The sequence below is a fragment of the Ranitomeya variabilis genome, chromosome 3, assembly GCF_051348905.1.
Source record: "Ranitomeya variabilis isolate aRanVar5 chromosome 3, aRanVar5.hap1, whole genome shotgun sequence".
In the NCBI taxonomy this organism is placed as follows: Eukaryota; Metazoa; Chordata; class Amphibia; order Anura; family Dendrobatidae; genus Ranitomeya; species Ranitomeya variabilis.
The window spans coordinates 742,562,831-742,585,610 of record NC_135234.1 but is presented as its reverse complement, the minus strand read 5'-3'; the positions used below and the strand labels follow the sequence as shown (position 1 = coordinate 742,585,610).

General features: G+C 42.4%; 1 protein-coding gene across 6 annotated transcripts in view; it reads right to left on the bottom strand.

Moving 5' to 3' along the window:
* The window catches only part of DYNC2H1 (dynein cytoplasmic 2 heavy chain 1), a 491,577-nt gene that overhangs the window by 94,524 nt on the left and 374,273 nt on the right, over positions 1-22,780 (bottom strand). For all 6 annotated transcript variants that reach the window (XM_077298509.1, XM_077298507.1, XM_077298508.1 and 3 more), the window contains one exon: positions 10,549-10,758. In XM_077298509.1, coding sequence (XP_077154624.1) covers positions 10,549-10,758 — 210 coding nt within the window. The remainder of the gene's footprint in view (positions 1-10,548; positions 10,759-22,780) is intronic.

The window sequence follows — 22,780 nt, the reverse complement described above, 5'->3', positions numbered from 1 at the left end:
AAAAATGGAGTGCACAGTCACTGCTTCAGTAGGAATTTAGAGAATAAGTAGAAGCCAGGAGCTGCCAATGAAATGCCATTGATTGTTCATCAACAAGGGCGGCCTATATAAAAGCAGAAGTTTTTACAATTTACTTGTCTGGAGCATTCAGGCAAGTGTTAACTCAATGCCAAGGAGGACAGAAATCAGCAATGATCTTAGAGAAGCAATTGTTGCTGCCCATCAATCTGGGAAGCATTATAGGACAATTTCCGAATAATATGGTGTCCATCAATCTAGTTAGAAAATTAATTACAAGTGGAAAACATTCAAGACACTTGACAAACTTCCCAAGAGCAGAAGCCCAAGCCAATTCACACTGAGTTGAGATTGGGCAATGCTTGTAGAAATTGTGGAACACCCAAGAGCTCAAGCTCAGTCTACAAAGGCCACAGAATGTTAAATGTTCAACATTATGACCAGACAATTAGAAACAGACTGAACAATTATGGCATGTTTGTAAGGGTTGCCAGGAGATTGCCTCTTCTTTCTAAAAAGAACATGGAGAAAAAGTTTGCAAACTTGCATTAGACCAAGCCACAAAATCTCCTTAACAATGCCCTTTGGATTGATGAAACCAAAGTGGAGCTGTTTGATCATAATACTCAGCTTAAAGTTTGCAAAAAAAACAAACAAACAAACATAAAAAATTAGCAAAGAGTCCACATCCCAACTATATACTATGCTGGTGGAGGGCTGATAATTTGGGCTTGTTTTGCAGGTACAGGACCTGGGCAAGTTGCGGTCATTGAAATGCTCTGTATACAAAAGTATTCTAGAGTCAAATTTGTCCATTTATATAAAAGTTGAAGCTAAAACTAGGTCATGCAACAGGACAATAAACCCAAGCACACCAACAAATCTACATCAGAATGGCTGAAAAAGAAAAAAAAGAATCAACGAGAAGTAATGGCCAAGCCAACGTCCAGAACGTAAGAAACAAAATGAAATGCTGTGGCGGGAGCTTAAAAGGAATGACCACCTTTGAGGGGCAATATTTTTTCCTACTTAAATGCATACAATTGAGGCTAGAAATCATTTTTGTAATTGGGTTTCATTAATCATTTGCACCGCTTGTCTTCTATAGCGCTATATTGCTGTACTATAGAAGGAAAACGGTGCAAAATGTTTAATGAAATCCAATTACAAAATTGCCCTAACTGCATGAATTTAAAGAAGTAAAAAAGTGTCCCCAATGGTGGACAACCGGATTACGACAGCTGTGCATAAACGGATGACCACAAACCTCCATGAACTTATGCAAAGCTGAGAAGGGCGTCAATTCCCTCAGAATTATGCCAGAGACCAATGATTAGGGTACCTCAGGATTGCAGATTCTCCATACATGTCATATAAATAATTCAGTGTCATTTGTCATGTGCTGCTGTTCATCTGAGGTTGCATTTACCAAATTTTAAGACTTTTGAAGGACCTCAATTTTTTCCTATTATTTTTTCCTGATGCGTTAGCCCATCGAGTCTAAAAAGTGTGTACTTATTTATACCTAAACCTTCATATTATATTCCTTATTAAGCTGCAGAGAGAAAGCCATTATCCATCTGTCACATCTCTCTTATTGTGGCCAGTGCAGGACATCACCGATGACACCGAAGTTGCCACTGACACGCAGCAGGTCTTTCTCTCCCCGGTGGGCTCCTCTCCTGATCCTTCCCTCCGCACTACATCTGCAATGAGCTGTGACAACCTGTCAGGGTCACAATGTCACACTTCTCAACTCCTTCTCTGATGTTTGATGAATTACAAAGCAAACAGAGATGTAGAGTCTGGCAGCTGTCAATGCAATTCTACAGTTCTCGGAAAAAAAAGAAGAGATCATTATCAGGAAGATTGGAAATAGGAGAAAACAGCCGACACCACCCAACAGGGAGTGGAGGGAACCATCCAAATGCACCAGCAGATCCATCAACAACTGGAGCATTGACCGGAGCTCACTAACTATGACGAAACACGGGCTGTGTAAACGGTATATCAGCCCTGCACTATACTGTATATATATATATATATATATATATATATATATATATATTAGGGAGATGAGATCTTGGCGCTGACATCTACATATGCACATTTTCTTGGAGTCCACTGCAAAGCAAACCATGGAAGTGCGGGGACTCAGGGCTTTCACAAAATGTTGGCAAAGCACCTGCACCACAAACACCCGCAGCATCGCACTTTCGAACACCCCTTCCTTCCAGCCAGGGGTCCTCCTCATGATCAACCCACTCCTGCCTCCACCAGCAATGACCCTGGGACCCCCTCAACCGCAGCCGCCACGCCCAGTAAGCAATAAGATGCACAGATTATAAGAAGCACCACCATTTTAGTAAAAAAGATTTTTATCCTATTTTTCTCCCCAAAATTTGGGGTGCGTCTTATAATCTGTTAAGTCTTATAAACCGCAAAATACGGTATACAGTGGGGGAAATAAGTATTTGATCCCTTGCTGATTTTGTAAGTTTACCCACTGACAAACACATGAACAGTCTATAATTTTAAAGGTAGGTTAATTTTAACATTGAGAGATAGAATATCAAAAATAAAATCCAGAAAAACACATTGTATAAATTATATAAGTCTTGTTTGCCAGAGGGATCAAGTATTTATTTCTCACTGCAAAATGCAAATAAATTTAATACTTGGTGGCAAAACCCTTGTTGGCAAGCACAGCAGTCAGATGTTTTTTGTAGTTGATAATGAGGTTTGCGCCAATGCCAGGAGGAATTTTGGTCCACTCCTCTGTGCAGATCATCTCTAAATCATTAATATTTTGAGGCTGACGCTTGACAACTCGGAGCTTCAACTCCCTCCATAAGTTTTCTATGGGAGTAAGGTCTTGAGACTGGCTAGGCCACTCCATGACCTTAATGTGCTTCTTTTTGAGCCATTCCTTTGTTGCCTTGGCGGTATGTTTTGGGTTATTGTCTTGCTGGAAGACCCAGCCACGATTCATTTTTAATGTCCTAACGGAGGGAAGGAGGTTGTCACTCAGGATTTTAGGGTACATGGCTCCATCCATTCTCCTGTTGATGCGGTGAAGTAGTCCTGTGCCCTTAGCAGAGAAACACCCCCAAAACATAATGTTTCCACCTCCATGCTTGACAGTGGGGATGGTGTTCTTTGGGTCATAGGCATTTCTCTTCCTCCAAACAAGGCGAGTTGAGTTAATGCCAAAGACTTCAATGTTCGTCTCATCTGACCGCAGCACCTTCTCCCAGTTACTCACAGAATCATCCAGGTGTTCATTGGTAAACTTCAGACGGGCCTGCATATGTGACTTCTTGAGCAGGGGACCTTGCGGGCACTGCCAGATTTTAAATCTTTACGGCGTAATGTGTTACCAATGGTTTTCTTGGTGACTGTGGTCCCAGCTGCCTTGAGATCATTAACAAGTTCCCTTGTGTAGTTTTAGGCTGATCTCTCACCTTCCTCATGATCAAGGATACCCCACGAGGTGAGATTTTGCATGGTGCCCCAGATCAATGTCGATTGACAGTCATTTTGTATTTTTTCCCATTTTCTTACTATTGCACCAACAGTTGTCTTTTTCTCAACTAGCATCTTACTTATGGTTTTGTAGCCCATTCCAGTTTTGTGCAGGTCTATGATCTTGTCCCTGACATCTTTATAAAGCTCTTTGGTCTTGCACATGTTGTAGAGGTTAGAGTCTGATTGAGCTCGTGGACAGGAGTCTTTGATAAAGGTGACAATGTAAGACAGTTGTCTTTAAAGCAGGTAACGAGTTGATTAGGAACGTCTAACTGGTCTGTAGGGGATCAAATACTTATTTCTCACTGCACAATTCAAATACATTTATATCATTTATACAATGTGATTTTCTGGATTTTATTTTTGATATTCTATCTCTGAATGTTAAACTTAAGAATGTTAAACTTAACCTACAATTAAAATTATAGACTGATCATATCTTTATCAGTGGGTAAACTTACACAATCAGCAAGGGATCAAATAGTTATTCCCCCCACTGTATATTAATAATGGAGTGTGTTTTGAACTTTTGACTTTCAGGTTCCATATCTCACTATCCACTACTGCTACCAATGTGAATCTACCAACATTTTATAGACAATCATTTTGGCTATCTCACACATAAATTTGACTTGCAATTATTTAGCATATATTTAGTTATGCGGATTCTTGTCATGTCACCGAATTGTTACTGTTTTGCTCCTAAAAATCTTTTTTTTTTAAAATTATTTTGTTGGTATTTTGTCTATCCACCTTTGGTTTTCAATACTGCCTGAATCCTTCTGGGCATGCTCTTCATCAGATTCAAACCTGTCTTGACCGAAATCTGATTCCAGGTCTCTTCTACACATTCCGAATGATGGTGCATACAGGTCGAAGCATTTGGATATGTATATAGCTTTTTCTTCAACTCTACCCACAAGGATTCGATTGTGTTGAGGTCTGGGGATTGTGCGGGCCAATCCAGCAGCTCTACTTCATTGTCATTGAACCATTTTTTTTTGCCAATCTCGTCATATGCTTCAGGTCATTGTCCTGCTGGAATACTATGTCTTCCTTTTCATACTCATAGTTCTCAAGTGTACAAAGTAACTCATCTTGTAGAATATTCACATATGGCTCAGCATTGACCATTGATTCTGATCAAGTATCCAACGCCTTTGGCTGTGAAACAACCCCATATCATCAGGCTTCTTCCACCGAACTTGACGTTTTTTTTTTTCAATTTCTCGATCTGTTAGCTCCTTTTTCCCTTGTTTCTTCTAGACCCATTTGTACCCATCAGAGCCTAGTCTAAAGACTTTTGTCTCATCGCTACAAATCACCAGTTTCCAATCTTCATAATGGGGTTGTCAACCTTTTGGGGACTTTTTTTTACTTACTTAAATTCATTCAATTGGAGCTAAAAATCAATTTCAGCTGAAACGCGTTGGTTGTTTGCCATGGAGATCTTTTGGTGGCTTGTGTTAATTGTTACTATTGGATAAATAAATGTGAATTTTTAACTTTATACTTGATTCCGTCATCGCTGGAAGAGAATCTCTTTTTTTGTTGCAGTGGTGAAGTATGGCATGAGGTGGGACAGGATTGGGTCAAGTGTACAGTTGAGATGTGATCTGGAGAATAGAGAGGAATGTTTATCTTCTGTAATGGCAGAGAAGCTGGTTCTGGAGGAAGGGGGCTGAGTAGTTATGAGGAGGGGCTGTGGGGACTGTAGGTCAAAGCTTTTTCTGATGGTATAAATCTTCTGCTTAAAGAATGAGGCAAGGTCTTCAGCTGAGATGAGAGGGAGGAGTTGCTGGGGGATGGAGGAGAGAACTGAAAGTGTTGAATAGTCGTTTAGGGTTGTGAGACGGATATGAGAGATGAGAACTAGGTTTGTTTTGCAACAGTGAGTGTGGACTTGAAGTTAGTGAGGGACTGTTTGTATGCAATGAACTGCTCTCATTGGAGTGGGATCTTTTGCATCTCCACTCAGCGACCCTGGAAGCCCGCCTAGAATCTTTAGTCAGTCTGGTGTGTCAGGGTTGCCGGTTGATTCTACGAGCTTTGGTATGTGTAAGGAGTGAGACAGATTCGCGGGCTGCAGCTGCTGTGGTGTTGTATAAAACAGCAGCATCTGCATCGTGTAAGGAATCTATGTCTAAGTGGGTGTAAATTCAGGTGTTTGATATTTCTGTGAGGGTGTGCAAGCTTGAAGAATGTTGAGTGGGAAGTGTAAATGGGGATGCTGAAGACACCCATGATGATAGTGAGAATGTCAGCGGAAAGGAAATGGTCAGGTGGTGAATTGATGAAACAAGGTGGTGGCTGGCCCTGGTCAGGAGTGATGAGCGTGTTATCCAAGAAAGCTCGGGTGTTATCAGAGTATCTTGGGCGTCCTCGTATAATATTTTCAAGACCTTGCAGCTGCATGTTATACGGTGGAAGACAGCTGCAACACATACGAGCATTGCCCATTTGTTAGATGGTGAGGATCAACTTGGCCAAAGGTAGTCACCAGGTACCACTCCAGGGCAGTTACCAGGTCTGCAGCAGCTGACCGGAGGGTCAGAGACACAGGTACAAGGTACAGGTGGATCTAGGCAAAGACGTGGTTAAACAATCCAATGTCTGGAATGGCAGTATAGGTTCAATAACGGAAGCTGAGGTCAGGAGCGGAGAAATCGGAATAAACAAGTAGGCTAGCTGGGTGAGAAAACAGGAGAGACAATAAAAGAGGGCACCTTACAAGATACTGGATAGGAACTGAACTAGAACCTTAGATCAGCGAGATTGATGTGAGAAATTGCCTAATAAAACCTGTGAGAAATTGCCTAATAAAACCCCTGTTGCTTGGGGATAAGCCGGGGAAGTTAACCTCTGCAAGACACAGTAGTGTTAAATGCCTGCAGAAAGTGGCTGTGCCACCCTTTAGCCAGGTGGATACTCACCAATAGCAGTGTTAGAATTGCTGCAAGAGGCAGTTCAGTGAGACAGTCCAAGACTGGGGAAAGCAGAGCGGTGACTCCAGTGGGTATAGCGGCGCTTACCACCTGTGCGAGTCACCTGCATGACAGAGAGTGGTGTTTCTTGCATTAATGTTAAAGGGAACCTGTCAACCTTTCTCCACCAATTTTTTTTTTTTGTCACTAAATTAACTATAATCCACAATGTTATGTGTTTTGAGGAAATCACCCAATCCTTTTTTAAAAGCTGTTATTGTGCCTGCCATTACTACCTCCTGTGGCAGGGTATTCCACATTCTGACAGCTCTAACTATAAAGAACCCTTTCCTATTTAGCTGCCCTTCTTCCACCTGTAATGAGTGCCCCCTGGTCCTTAGTATGATCCTTGGAAGGAATAAGTCATGGGCCAGTCCTTTGTACTGACCACATATATAGTTATACATGTAAATGAGATCTCCTCTGAGGCGTCTTTTTTCTAAGCTAAACAAGCCCAACTTTTTCAACCTCTTGATTGTGATTTGTAGGATTGCTACTTCCAACAGGTGGCGCTATAGAGTTCAAGTCCCCTTTCTCTCTGAAGAGGCAATTTGCATACAAAATTTCCCAGAGGAGCATTGCACGGCGCATAAGCCTCCTTACCTTGACAAATCTCTCTTTTTATACACCCTAAAATCTTGCTTGCTTTTGCGGCTGCTGCTTGACATTGAGTACTGCTGCTCAACTTACTTGTAACCAGAAAACACAAGTCCTTCTCCTGTTCTGTAGTCTCATGTATGGTCCCATTTAGTGCACATGCTGCAATAGGATTACTCCATCCTAGGTGCATTACTCTTTGTTTATCTACATTAAACCTCATTTGCCAAGTGTTTGCCCATCGGTCATCTTTTCCAGATAGTTTTGCAAAATTGTAATGTCAAGGTCAGATTTTAGTATCCTACATAGTTTGGTGTCGTCAGCAAAGACTGATACTTTACTCTCAATCCCATCCTCAAGGTCATTAATAAAGAGGTTAAAAAGAATCGATCCCAGCACAGATCCCTGCGGTCCCCACTGCTTCTAGTATAGATCCATGCGGTCCCCACTGCTCCTAATACGGATCCCAGCGGTCCCCACTGCTCCTAGTACGGATCCCTGCGGTCCCCACTGCTCCTGGTACAGATCCCTGCGATCCCCACTGCTCCTGGTACAGATCCCTGCGGTCCCCACTGCTTCTAGTACAGATCCCTGCGGTCCCCACTGCTTCTAGTACAGATCCCTGCGGTCCCCACTGCCCCCAGTACACATCCCTGTGGTCCCCACTGTTCCCAGTACAGATCCCTGCGGTCCCCACTGCTTCTAGTACAGATGCCTGCGGTAACCACTGCTGACTATATCCCATTTAGAGAAGTTACCATTTATGACGACTCTTTGTTTCCTGTCATTTAGCCAATTCCTTACCCATCTGCATATAGTTTCCCCCAGTCCTTGTTTCTGTAGCTTCAGTATAAGGCTGTCATGTGGTACAGTATCAAATGCCTTTGCAAAGTCCAGATAAATCACATCAGCTGCATTACCAACATCCAGACTTGCACTTACCTCCTAGAAACCTAACTTGTTAATAAAATAAAGTGCAAAAACACGGCACTCTGTCAATAGGTGAGAGTTGGTGCTCAAGTAGGGTATCCAACCTGTTGACCAATGTATAGAAAGAACTTGGCACTCAAATTTCTTGAAAGTGAAATTTGTTGATTTTTATTGCACGTCCAGACACAGATTCAACAGGTGTTAAACGTTTTCGGTCCACATGGACCTTCTTCAGAACAATTCCAATTTATCTGGTTAACTGATGTGAGGGCTCTCAGGCGAACTGTGTCGCTAGGGAAGGCTGTGGCCCATACTCGGAGTGTGGCGTGGCAGCGGTAATGGCGGTACACCGCCGGAGAGGGACGCCTGAGAGCCCTCACATCAATTCATTGTACCGCCTCACAGCATTTCTCCAGAAGGCATTCTTTGCCTTCTATTTGGTTTAAATCAGTTAACCAGATAAATTGGAATTGTTCTGAAGAAGGTCCATGTGGACCGAAAACATCTAACTTGTTAATAAGACACAACCTACAGTATCTTTCATGAATCCATGCTGGTTGTCAGTTATTATATTATTCTCTGCAATATATCTCTGCAGATCATCTCTTATGAAGCCTTAGGATGTCAGGCTTACCGGACGGTAGTTGCATGGCTCCATCTTCTTACCTTTCATAAATATCGGTACCATGTGAGCCACCCTCCAATCCTGTGGCACCACCCCTGTTACAAGAGAGCCTATGAATATGAGATGCAGTGGTCTGTCAATTACTGAGCTCAATTCCCTAAGTATCCGTGATGAATGCCATCTGGGCCAGGGGATTTGTCAATGTTTAATTTGCTCAGATGCAGGCGTACTTCTTCTTGTGTTAAACTAATTAGATCAGGTGATGAATTTTGATTTTTGCCTTGTTGAATGATCCCTGGCACAGTTAGTTCATTGTTGAACACAGATGAAAAGTGCCTTTTTAATATCTCAGCCTTTTCTTTGTCCTCTACAATTATCTTGTTATTACAGTATTTTAAGGGGCCGATACCATCTTTTTTTTCTTTTTGGCATTGATGCATTTATAAAAAAAAATGTGGGATTTACTTTAATGTCACTGGCAATTTTTTTTTACTTTGCTAGCTTAATTTCTTCTTTGCATTTCTTACTTAAATCTTTATCCTCTTGAAGTGCTGTATTCTCGACCTTCAGGATTTTGCTTTAGTCTGATTAAACTATGTACTGTCTTATTTATCCATAATGGTTTCTTTTTATTCCTAGACATTTTATAACCAAAGGGTATACGTTTTCTACAGGATTCTATTAGTATATACTTAAACATGCCCCATTTAAGGTCGGTATCTCCAGTTACCATGAGATGGTCCCAGTCTACATGATTAAGCTCTTCCCTTAATTTGTTGAAATCAGCTTTCCTAAAGTTCCAGGTTTTTACATTTCCCCTTTTGAATGTTTGATTGAAAATTACTTTGAAACTTCCCATATTATGGTCGGTGCATCCCAAATGCTCCCTGACCTGTAGATCTGAAATTGTATCTGGTTAAATTTGACAGAACCAGATTCAGCAGATTACCCCCGCTGGTCGGTTCATCTACCAGCTGAGATAGGTTATTGTCCTGAACTGTGGATAAGAAGTTGCAGCTTTTAGCACAACCAGAAGATTCTATGTCCCATTGAAAGTCTGGATAGTTAAAATCTCCCATAATAAGGACCCTATCATTATTTGCTGCCTTTATAATTTGCTGCAGCATTTCCTCCTCTACCTGTTCAGCTATATTAGGAGGCTTGTAGCAAACTCCAATTAGAAGCTTTCCATTATTGCGGTATGTGGGCCCCTTGCTGTTGACAAGTTGATTTATCAAGAGCGAGGGGTTTATTATAGAGCTCCTTGTTCCTCTGAAGTTAATCTTTCATCTGAAGAATTAGAATCAAGGGAAAGTTTGAGCCATGGTACCTCTTTATAGTTATATACGACCTCCTTGGCCAAAGGGTCCATTGGCAGTTGCACAAGTCTCAGTGCTCCCACAAGTGATATCTTTGTTTCGAAGCCTACTGAAATTTAAGGAAAACTTTGGCAAGGGAACACAAAGTCCTTTGCGGTTCTTCCCCTTCCAAACCACAACAGAAATATACGAGTATAAGTTAGTTTTCCACTTCTATAACAAAACATTTACAGGTTTCTAGCCACTACTTCCCTCTCCTTGGCAGCCGGGGCTAAAACTTTTGTGTATCATCATGAACTCTAAGTGTATATTAATGCCATATCAACTAAAGATTAGGCCCATCGGTTACCTACGGGATGCATCTTCCATTGTCAACCAAAAACCTGAGCTAATCTAAGCTGCTGCCCACCCATCATCATGGCTTATAAATTAGTTCCGGAGCCTAAAGGACACACTAATGAAAAGTTACAATAAGAAACCAGATGTCTTGTACAAGGCAATAAACCGTGTCTATGTGGGTGCAATGAGGCTGTGAGACTTCACTCACCTTCTGCTCTAATAAGGCGCTGGCTAGCTTCTGTACATCCGAGGTTAGTAATGAAGTCCCCCTGATGACCTTACTCAGAGCTGCCAGGGAATGGTGGATACTCTGAACCAGGCGGATAGCATTGAACTGTTCCAGGATGATGAATGAGAAGATGGGTGACCCGTGCCGCTCGGTTGGAGGAGACACCTTCTGATGGATCAAGTTGGAGTTCTGAAAGCAGAATTATAAGACCTTATTGTAAATGCATTGAAAATGAAGCGTTTGTGTCTTATAGTGCAGTGCGAATGCTTCTCGAAGACACCAGATATCACCACCCATAACACAGACCATATTATAACAGTGTCCTACTATTTTCCAATATGCATCCATCTTAACTTCAGAAATCAGTGCTCTATTTGCATATTTTTTATATTGCAATAGAAAAGGTGCAAATATATCCCAGGACGCCATTTCCAGGCACCACAGATACAAATAATTCCAAATATTCGAGCATTATGCTGGAGATACAAGTTTAAAGGATATTTCCCAAGAACGAAAATAGATTTTAATCAATAGATCTTGGAATAATAATAATTTCCACAATTGGATGTGTTTAAATAAAATGTTCCTGTGCTGAGATAATCTTATAAATGTGCCCCTGCTGTGTACTGTGTAATGGCTGTGTCTGACAATGCAGAGCTGCTCCAGTACATGGCAGGCCCCTGGGCAGGGAAGGAAACAGAAGAGAGTATACAGACAGGACCGCAGCTGATTCTTTTTGTGATGTAAAACATTTCCCTGCCGGTTTTTAATCAATGTTTTACCTCAAAAAAAGAATCAGCTGCTATCTGGTGCTGTAAAGTCTGTATACTTTTTTTCTTCCTCCCCTGCCCAAGAGCTGTGGTATGATCACACCATGTTCCTGCACGGTCAGACACAGCCATTACACAGTACACAGCATGGACACATTTATAAGATTTTCTCGGCACAGGAACATTTTATTTAGACACATCCAATTGTGGAAATGATTATTATTCCGATATCTATTGATTAAAATGAACGTTTGTTCATGGGAAAACCGCTTTAAGGCACAGGAGAAGCAAGCAGCCGACTGTGCCCTGTGCAAGAGCATGCATGTCAGGTAATTTACAAACTCCTGTCAGAAAATGCAGAAGCCTAACAAAATCCACAGGAAGCAGCCTGGATAATATTCAGTGACAATAGTGGAACCCACAAGTACGGCCTTGTTCACATCTACATTGGTTATTTCCATTGTTTTTTTCTGTTAAATGTGCAGAATAAACATAACACAAATGCTGGATCATGGTGAGGATAGGTTTGAGCTGTTACGGTAGCCACCAGGTGCCACTCCAGGATAGTGCCCGAACCTGCACCAGCAGTCCGAAGGGTCAGAGGCACAAATGCAAAGCTCAAAGGGAGTAAACAGAGATGTGGTCAGGAAGTCCGAGGTCGGGAAGGGCAGCACAAGTTACAAAGCCGAGGTCAGGAGTGGCGAGTACACAAACAGTATCAGTAACAAGAGAGCCAAAACTATTATGCAGCTAGACAGGAAACAAGCAAATACACTGCAACTAGGAACCTAAGCTCAAGCAAGAAATGGAGGGATTAGCTGCCTAATATATCCCTCGCTGGCAGGGAACAGGCTTGCAGGACACAGCAGAGTTAAATTCCTGTAGGGTTTGACCTTGCCTCTGTGGTGGAGACAGCAGGAAGATGCAGCAGAGCTGAGAGTACTGCAAGAGGCAACTCAGCGAAGCAGCCTGATACGGGGAGGAGCAGAGCGGCAAACACATTGAGTAGTGCGGCACCCACTAACTGCGAGTGACCGGCGAGACAAGTGCAGCATGGTGTGATTTTTCTTCCTGCAACTATAAGGCCACGTTCACACTTTGCGGCCTGCTCTGCGGGTTAATCCCGCAGCGGAATTGATAAATCTGCAGGGCAAAATCGCTGCGGTTATCCCTGCAGATTTATCGCGGTTTGTTCCGCGGTTTCCGCTGCGGGTTTCCGCCTATACTATTGATGCTGCATATGCAGCAATATGCAGCATCAATAGTAATGTAAAAAATAATAAAAATTGGTTATACTCACCCTCCGATGTCCGGATCTCCTCGGTGCTGCAGGTGGCTGTGCCGACAAGGACCTTCGTGACGTCACGGTCATGTGACTGCGGCGTCATCACGGTCATGTGACCGCGACGTCACCACAGGTCCTGCTAGCACAGCAACTGAGACCGGATGCCGCGGGCAGCGCTGAGAGGTGAGTATAGCATCATTTTTTATTTTAATTCTTTTTTTTACACCAAAATATGGTTCCCAGGGCCTGGAGGAGAGTCTCCTCTCCTCCACCCCGGGTACCATCTGCACATTATCCGCTTAACTTCCCGCAACGTGGGCACAGCCCCATGCGGAAAGTAAGTGGATCAATGCATTTCTATGGGTGCAGAATCGCTGCGATTCTGCACCAAGAAGTGACATGCTCCTTCTTTTTTTCCGCAGAAAAGCCACGCGGCTTTTTCCGCGGAAATCCGCAGCGTGGGCACAGCGGGTTTTGTTTTCCATAGGGTAACATTGTACTGTACCCTGCATGGAAAACTGCTGCGGATCCGCAGTGTCAAATCCGCTGCGGATTCGCGGCAAAACCCGCAAAGTGTGAACGTAGCCTAACAGAACCTCCTAAAGGATTATCGCACATCAAGGATCCTCCAAACTGCAATTCTACAACCTGTGTCTCTCCCACGGTAACAGATCTGAGCTCTGAATCCTGTCCTGCTCCTGTGTACATGATCATTGCAAAAATTTAAGACAGAATGGAATCATTCTGTCCAAATTTTTTGGCCAATCACGATAGGTAGGGCGACTTATTTGTCACCATTGGCCTAAAAAAGATGGCTTTTTTTTCTATATTTATTTCCGCGCCTCCCCCTCCCCCCCATAAATAACACTGCATTTTGCATCTCAGGAAGGCGAATGTCACGGCTCATTTTTATTTAATTTGGCAGAACAAGATAAAATGATGTTCTGATGACATAAGCTAAACAGACCTGACCTGTTTTATTACATCTTTACGTGTGTATTATTTATACCTTAAAAGCAACATGATGTATATTTTACCAGGATGATAACACTGGGGGGCCGTCTGTAATCTCTGGGTGATTTCATGCAGTTTCTTTTCCCTTTGCAGGAAATATGGTTATGGAAATTCTCTTCATAGACTTTACTGTTTAAATTCACTATTTTTTTGTTGCATTTCCAAAATCTGTCATTTAAAATTAAAGCAAAAAAATAAATAAATAAATAAATAAACCCGCTGTCAGCGGCAGCGTTAGCGAGAGCGGCCGGGCTGACCTTGGCGGCTGCTTGTGTAGTCAGTTCAGTTGTGCAGATTAATAATATCAGCGCAGGAGGAGGCCGCGCTGGAGGATCCAACCGTTTGTGTGCTGATTAATCCTGAGGCGATGTTCAATTACTTACTGTCAGGCGCACGGAATCAGACGCTGCATATCGGAATAATGTGTAAGGAGGGCCTGCCATCGGAAGACGTATGCGATTCTCTCCCCCCGTTCGTGTGTGCTTTTTGGGCTGTAAGCGGTAAAAGGGAATCTCTGCCCTTGTGGTTACATTTACTAATGAACAGATTAGGAGTTAAAAGTACTGAATTATTGCTAAAATATGCCCCAAAACAAGGGTAAAAGTGAAAAAAAAAATATAAAAAAATATATATATTTTATTAATCAAATTAAAATATTCATGGTAGGGTATACCACTGTACTAGAAAGTTTTGCATTCTTTAGTCCCTATGTTTTAAAGGGAATCTGTCAGCTATATAATCCGACAGCAGCATGATGTAGGGACAAAGACCCCGATTCCAGCGATGTGTCACTCAGTTTACTGGGTGCAGCCATTATGCTAGAATCACAGTCTTCTCTGCTGCAGATTTAGTAGAGCTCAGTGGTGTATACTCTCGCCCACATCACAGCTTTCCGAGAGCTGTTAGTCGGTGTTGGGGGTGTGGCTGGACTAGGAGGCAGGAGTACAGTTGTCCTGTAGTGACAATCTGCTGCTGATAAAACACTGATTGTATTGAAACAGCAAAACATAGCCCAGTAAGTGACACATCCCTAGAATCAGGGTTTTTGCTCTAGGATTACATAGCAAAAACCTGGTGACAGATTCCTTTTAAGGATAGCGTGTAAGACAGAGGTGTCAAACTGCATTCCTCGAGGGCCGCCAACAGGTCATGTTTTCAGGATTTCCTTAGCATTCCACAAGGTGCTGGAATCATTCTGTGCAGGTGATTAAATTATCACCTGTGCAATAAAAGGAAATCCTGAAAACATGACCTGTTGGCGGCCATCGAGGAATGCAGTTTGACACCTCTGGTGTAAGAGATGGTTCAACACAGGAGAAATACAAAGAAGATGAAGCCCTCACCCTCACGTGGTATTATCCGCACTACAGCTAGTATATGATGCAATGGGTCAGTATTTCACTCTGCACTCATGTAATAGAATGTGTTAGGGCTCGGTGACAAGAGCGTATACATCGGATGAGTGCTGACAGATGCTTTAAGAGATAGCACTCGGACCAATGTTATTCTACGGGGCAGTGCTGATCAGTGTTTTTTTCTCATACCAATTCGGTATGGGTCACTTCACGTCAATTGGGAGAAAGCTTGAACAAGATCCAGTCCACTTCCATATCGATCCCACCATGGATCACGTCCACCGGAGGATTGTGCTCAGTTGCCTATCGAGCCTATACGCGGATTGCACCCTCATGATGATAGTCTACCAGAGACTCCTGAGCTCACTTGAGCATCTAGCCCACTTGGAGTTTGAGCCCACTTTACAATTCAAGTCCATAAGATAATTGGGTCCAAAATTTGTGCAAATAAGGGCTCTCGTGCACGTGACCATATTATCGGTCCGAGTGTGATATGACAAAACAGAGCCGGTACAGGGGAAAAAAAAAATTACACCATGCCTGAATTTGATCTGATATATGCATCGCACTCAGCTATTCTAGTCAATGAGTCCATCTAAAACATTGGACTGCACTCAGATGACATCTAAGTGCAGTCCGATTTCCACGGACTAATAGAATGGAGAAATGGTGCTCACCATCTTCTTCTCACCTGTGCTATGATTCTTTCATCTCACTCTATGCTGACACTCAGATCAGAGTTTGAGCGGTGTGTCATTACCATAATCGATCAGATTCTCTGGCATGAGAGAATCTGCGCTTGCATGATCGTAGCCTTAGAGGTACAATCTGAATGTTATTTAATTCTATCAGATTCCTATATTCAGAGTAAGGCCGGGGTTACAAGAGTATATCTTATCTCCTCCGAGAGATTCGGATCAATTATGTAAATGACACTTGGATCAAGCTCTGATCAGTGTCCGCTTTAGTGTGATCCGATTCTTTCGGATGAGAGAATTGCAGCACAGGTGTGAAGATGGAGAACAAGAATTCTCCATCTTCTCCATTGTGTGAGTCGGTGGAAATCGGAAGCACTCGGATGTTTTCCACACGCTCATAAACTTGAATGGTTGTGCGAGACAGATTTACGGAGCAAATTGCAGCAACTTTTTCTAATGCTGATTCAGCATGAAAAAAACTGATCAGCACTGTGCCATTGTATAACACTGGTCCGAGTGCTGGGCAATAAAACATGGGATAGCAATAGTCCAATGTGTGAGCGAGGCCTTACAACGGTGTTAGGGGATCCAGTGCCCTACTGATAAGCACCAAAGATTGTGAATATTGAATATGGAGCCTTTCCAAACATGCCAGAGTCCTGATGGTGGACACTAATACGGAGGCGCGGAATATAAAACTAGAGCCTATATACGGTGCAACAATAGTACTGACATTAGTGTCCTAATAATAAGCACCAAATATTGTGTACAACGCGCATATCGCAGTTCCAGATGATTATGCCACAGTCCTGATGGCGGACACTGACAGAAAGGTACACACATAGCACAAACAAGCGCAATGGAAACTGTGCACCATTTGTAAAGTGTAACTGAAAATTAGTAAGCCACAGCCCTGATGTTGGACTCTAGAATATGGAATCACTTTACATCTGGTGGAGGTCCGACCTTTGGGACAATCGATCCCGATAGTAGGTGATCAGTGAGGTGCTTGGCACGGAAAAACAGAATGAAGACCAGCCACCTCTGCTAGATAGAAAAACATATGCAGCGCTTACAAGCTCTTCTCTATTGTGTTTGTCTGGCAAAATCTGGCTCAGTCAGAGCAGGAAGCAGACGCCAAGGGACCTGACGGGCAACAGATGGTGAGTATGTAGTGTTTGTTTTTTTTTACATTTACGCTGGTAACCAGGGTAAACATCGGGTTACTAAGCGCGGCCCTGCGCTTAGTAACCCGATGTTTACCCTGGTTACCAGTGAAGACATCACTGGATCGGTGTCACACACACCGATTCAGCGATGTCAGCGGGACCTCAACGACCAAAAAAAGGTCCAGGCCATTCTGACACGACCAGCGATCTCGCAGCAGGGGCCTGATCGCTGGTACGTGTCACACATAGCGAGATCGCTACTGAGGTCGCTGTTGCGTCACAAAACTTGTGACTCAGCAGCGATCTCGCTAGCGATCTCGCTATGTGAGACGGGGCCTTAATCCCGCCCAGCTTCAGAATAGTTCATACAATCTAGACTGCAGTGGTGGTCGGTCTCATAGGCAACGAGCTGTAAGCAAAAAATGTTTAAAGCAAATTTTGGATGTGCCGTAAAAAAGGGAGCTGCACGTGGCCACGTCTTCATTCCTGATAGCATATGATGGAGTCCGGCCTGTATACAGAGGCGAGTCCACATCTATTAATTGTGCCAGATAGCAATAACCCTCTAATATTAATCTGAGAAATCGAGAGTAAAAGAAAGAGGTAAAGCCATATACTAGACTTCTGCTCTCATCTGCGACAAATCTTTGCTTTAGCCATCATTTTCTTGCCTTCACTATTCCATCGCAGACTCGCTTTATTCCAAATGCATAATAAAAGTCCTGTAAGCGGTAAAGCTCCGAGGTGTGAAGTTCGTCAGCGAGATGTCCCCAAATGGAGTGTGGAGGATAAGAGGCAGAGAATTAGAAGTACCATTCACTCTATACATAAACGGAGAAGCGAGAAGGGCATTGCTGAGTCACACGCGATTTGCATACATTTACTAGGTAATTACACGCTAATTCATGGAGTAAGAGCCTTGTGGTGTCAAATATTGAAAGAAGAAATATGAAGAAAAAAAAAAACCCAACACAAAACGTCACATCTACGATGTTTTTATGCAGATTTTAAGAAAGAAACAATGGTAAAATGTAACGCTTAATAATAATAATAATAATAACAAAATAATAACAAAAAATAATATTAATAAACAAAATAATAATAATAAAACAAAATAATAATAATAACAAACAAAATAATAATAATAAAATAATAATAAACAAAATTATAATAATAAACAAACAAAAAATAATAATAATAATAATAATAATAATAATAATTTAAAGCTGCAATGGCTGGATGAACAAGTGATGGGGACGACTGGGGCAGACATGGATGTATACATGTGAGTAAAGTCCATATTCATATTTATTCACTGATGAGGCGGCACAGGATGTTATCACCTAATTTACAAGACTGAATTGAGGAATAAATGTCCATTACTTGCCATTGAGGCTCTAACATCACTAAAATTGAAAAAAATATATTAAAAAAAAATATCGCATTGGCACTTTTTTTTAAAAATTTATAGCCATCTAGACCTCGAATGGTTCTCAAAACCCCAACCATAATAATAAACCAATGGAGCACATATTTGCCAACTCTACCGAGCCTCCTGGAGGAATTGGCAAACTTCCCAAATGCCACAGAAGACCCCATGAAGCAGCACTCGTGGGTATTTTCTGTGCAAGGTGTCGGGGTGTGACACCATCAGAATCAGCCCCGGTGGTCAGATTCACGGGACGGGGGCATCGTATGACTTTAAAAAAAAACATTCAGAGGTGGGAATGGAGAGTCTTATCCAAAAAGGAGTGTGTATAGAATTTAAAAAGATCTGTGTTTTGTGACATTTTGTGTCATCCGGATAGGAATTTTGGAAATTTGGCAACGTGGGGGAAGTATTGTGGGGGAAGCGGAGTATTGAGTCTCTCAGGCAATGCTCCACTGGAGAAGAGTATGTGGATTAGTTCTCTTACAATAAGAGGAATAGTTTCCATCATTTTGAGAGAGGTAATTTGCATACTTTTTTTCCCATGGAGCATTTACTAAGACAAAAAAAAATAAAAACGGCACATTTTTTTTGAGTGCTTTTTACATGTGATTTTTTTTCTCAGTCTTTTCAATGGTCGAAAAACGCTACCAAAATGCTAAAAGAACTGACGCACTGCAGATGCAAAAATGCTTTGAAGGTTCAAATCGGAAAGGAAAAAAACAAGCAGTGAACGCACAACATATCAGACACCCCATACAATTCGCTGGTACTGAAAAAAGCTATGTGGCTCAAACAAGTCCTAAGAACGTAACATGTGAACAAGACCTAACGGGGGCGTAACAATTTCACACGCGCCCTGGCGCCATCATCAGTGCTGGAGGGGAGTATGTGTTATTTTTTATTTCACAAAGGAGACTACTTAATTGATAAAAGAGTTGACAACACTTTTAAGGAGAACCAGCACTTCCCCCCAGGTTGCCTCAGCCATCCAAACTCTGCTCTTCCCTGATGAGAGGCAAAAACCCCGAAACAGGAGCAGTTCCTAGCTTTGGCATTTATCCCTGGTCGCATTGCAAGGCTCGTTATAGCGACAGGCATTGACGTACAGGGTAGTTACGTCTGATAGCTCTCTCAAGAACAAAAAGCCCCCTAAGTTTGGCATGTGTTAGAAACCCACAGTGATCCAAGTTCGATACGGCAGAACTATGAAGGACAGTAAAATGTGGTTGTCTGCACATGGAGCTCGGTGTGTAGGAAACTGCCCACAAAGCTTCTAAGTATGGACCTTCTACTAAACCATCCAAAGCTGCAGAGAAAACCTCATTATGCCTGCTCTCCCCTGAACACAGAAGTGCTCGAAGGTAAAATGACACTCGCCTACTTCAAATTTAATTAATAGAAATTCTGACAGTAATTAAAGAGGTATACAGCAGCAAGCCACCGCCGAAAAACAGGTCACTACACGCTCTCAATTATATCATCCAGCAGCATCACTAATGGTAATAAATGGACTATGGCAGGGCAAGAAATGAGACGCCCTGCGCCTTTACAGGTAGTGTGTCATTTAATTGGCGTTATTACTCCGTGCAGCCAGGACTCATTATTCCTCACTGCATAATGGAGCTAACGACAATTAATGACGATTCTTGTAGATTTCATCCTGGAGATTACTTTTTTAGAAACGTAACTAAACCCTCAGTAAGTCCATCATCCAGGAGGAACGTTCGCACCACTGATGCTTCGCACCGTACAGTAATCTGATGTCGGATAAGCAAAATGTCCTCCTGGATTTTTGGGGTTTAGCTAAACTCTCGGGGATTACTAATGTAGAACTACACGCTGCTGCGCTTTCATCGCCAACATTTACAGAGCGGCTTTTTATTCTAGGCTGGCACACAGAGGTCCCAATCGATGAAATATGTCCCATTAGTGCATTCTCTTTAAAGGGAGCTTTTTTTACTTAAATGCAGGCATTTTGGCTAGATATAACTTATAAAAAGAGGTTTCATTAAAAGTGGTGAACCATTTAGCATTCACAGCCTGCATGTATCACAGTACATAACATGCTGCAGAATGCCTTACCGGTAAATGTGTCAATGAGCTCGGTCTAACGGCAGGGATCTACTCTTGAAGGATCGGATTTAGGATTTATGGGCACATCAAAGTTAAGGTCAACTTTAATGACATCAAAAATCTGACGGATGGATTTACCGTACATACTTAGAAGGTAAAGGGTTCAAGATGTAGATTAAAGGTGAAACCAGTATTATTTTTTTTTAATGAAAAGCTTCCAGCATTCCAAACTTTCTAACTAAGCTCAGTACCCGTGGAATGTTCTTCCCGAAGATTTCAGATTCCTGCATTGTCTATAGGTGTATAAAGGGAATCTGTACGTAAGATCAATACCTCCGCCAAACTGCATACAAGGGCATGCAGGTCTTTGACATAAATCCATTGACACCTTTATTTCTTCTATCTATTGCTGCATTCCTGATTATTTAGCTAATTAATATGCAAACGAGGTGTTAAGTGCTCTGGGCGCGACAGAGCCAGTGTGTCCAGAGCATGTTTCCCCAGAACCGGCCTCTTTAGCTTGATAGATGGTCACTTTCTTTTTGATGTCAAGAGCCAGGCAAGAAAATCAGACAAAGAGCAATCAATCAAGCTAAAAAAGTAGGTGGTGGGTAAGGAAACAGGATTACGAGGCCTTAGCTAATTAAGTGCTCTGTCACGCGTAGAGCACTCAATGCTTCATTTGAATGAGACTAAAAATGCTAATTGCCTGAGAATGCAGCAACAGATGGAAGATATAAAGGCGTCAATGGATGTAAATTTCAAAGAACTGTATGCCCATATTTTCTGTTTGAGGGGATTGATTTATCTGCAGATACAGGAGTAAAGTGCAGGTAAATAGCGCTACAATGCTGCCCGGCTACCTTACTGATGGTGAGGCAACTTGGAGAAAATTAACTTATTTCCTCCTGTGAGTCGCCGAAGTCATGGGGGTGGTGCCAGGAGAGCGGTTATAGTCATGCTGCAGCTGTAAGCATGCCCTGGCACTATGCTTGATAGCTCGCGGTGCATCGCAAACTGTCAATCAGTGTGCCGGGTCGCGCTTACACCCACTGCTCAATATTGAGAGTGGTGCACAACTGCTCCCTGCTCCACCCCCATGACTGAAAGCTTGCTGCTCCAGGGAGAAAATAAACTAATTTTCTCCCTGTAGCCGCACTTTCAGTAATGCGGCCAGGCAGCATTTTAACATTATTTATCTGCAGATTAACCCTATATCTGCAGGTAAATAGCATTTTCCAGAGTGACAGGTTTCCTTTAAGTCTCTTAACATTTGACTTGAGGTTTCTGGTAAAATTGGCGTCAAAATACAATACTGGGACTGTTGTGGGACAGACCCCATGAGTTCCAGTACAATAGGGTCTGTCGGGTTTAGACGGCGTTCTCATTTGCTGGGAATAAAATAGCAGCCCATGCAGATGGAAGCTGCGGCAGAGCCTCTGGAAGGAAGTTTAGTCTGGCATCTGTCACTTATGATCCTCACATTTTTTCAAAACTAAATATTAAATATAAAAGTAGTCTATTAAATTGGAGTAGCTGCATATATATGGGGGAAATTTATTATGACCGTCGTTCATTTTATATGCCGGCCTTATTAAAATGCTTAAAAGCCTCTTAATAAATTAGGAGCATCTTGGGCAGTCCGTGCATCAGAAAATCAAATGTAAATCTAAAATGTATGCTAAACTTTACTCCAATTTCTGACACAAATTATTGTCCAATTTTCAGTCCGCAGCTGACTACTCCACTTTTGCTAAGTGAGCCCTCATTTATTATATGGCATGTACCATACGTATACTATAAATGGATGACGTGGGAATGCCTCATTAATGAGGTCACCTTCTACGACAAGTTATCAGGATGGTGCTGTGTGAGTCATGGTAGCCTTTAGAAACGGCAATTGACCCAGCCGGTTCCTGTACAGACTAGATAACCAGATCACCGCAGTCCATAGTGGTTCCTGCGTGAGCCGAGATAGCCATAACCAGGGACTAGACGATGGCAACTTGGACCTATGCCGTCTGAGAGGCCGTCAGGTGCTTCACGTTCCTCCTAAAGAACCGGAAGGCAGAGCAGAGTGTAAATTATATAGAGAAGGGAAAGTGTGCCGAAAAAGAAAAAGATCCCAGAGTGAGTAAAACAAACCACAAAATACAAAATAAAGGATTAAGTATCTACTGCTGCCTACTTCCTAACAAGAAACAGAAGATAGGTACAGGGTAAAGAACATAAACAGCAGACAGATAAACCCTAGCTGGTCTTTTACTGACTGGCTTAAACTACAGCAGTATGACTGGATATCCAAATAAGACTATCGCCAGCAGGAAATACCAGCAGGGGGAAAGTATATAAAGCTACACCCAAAAGGTGATAGAGCTGACAAATGAGAAAATTAAAACACCTGTTACCCTAAAA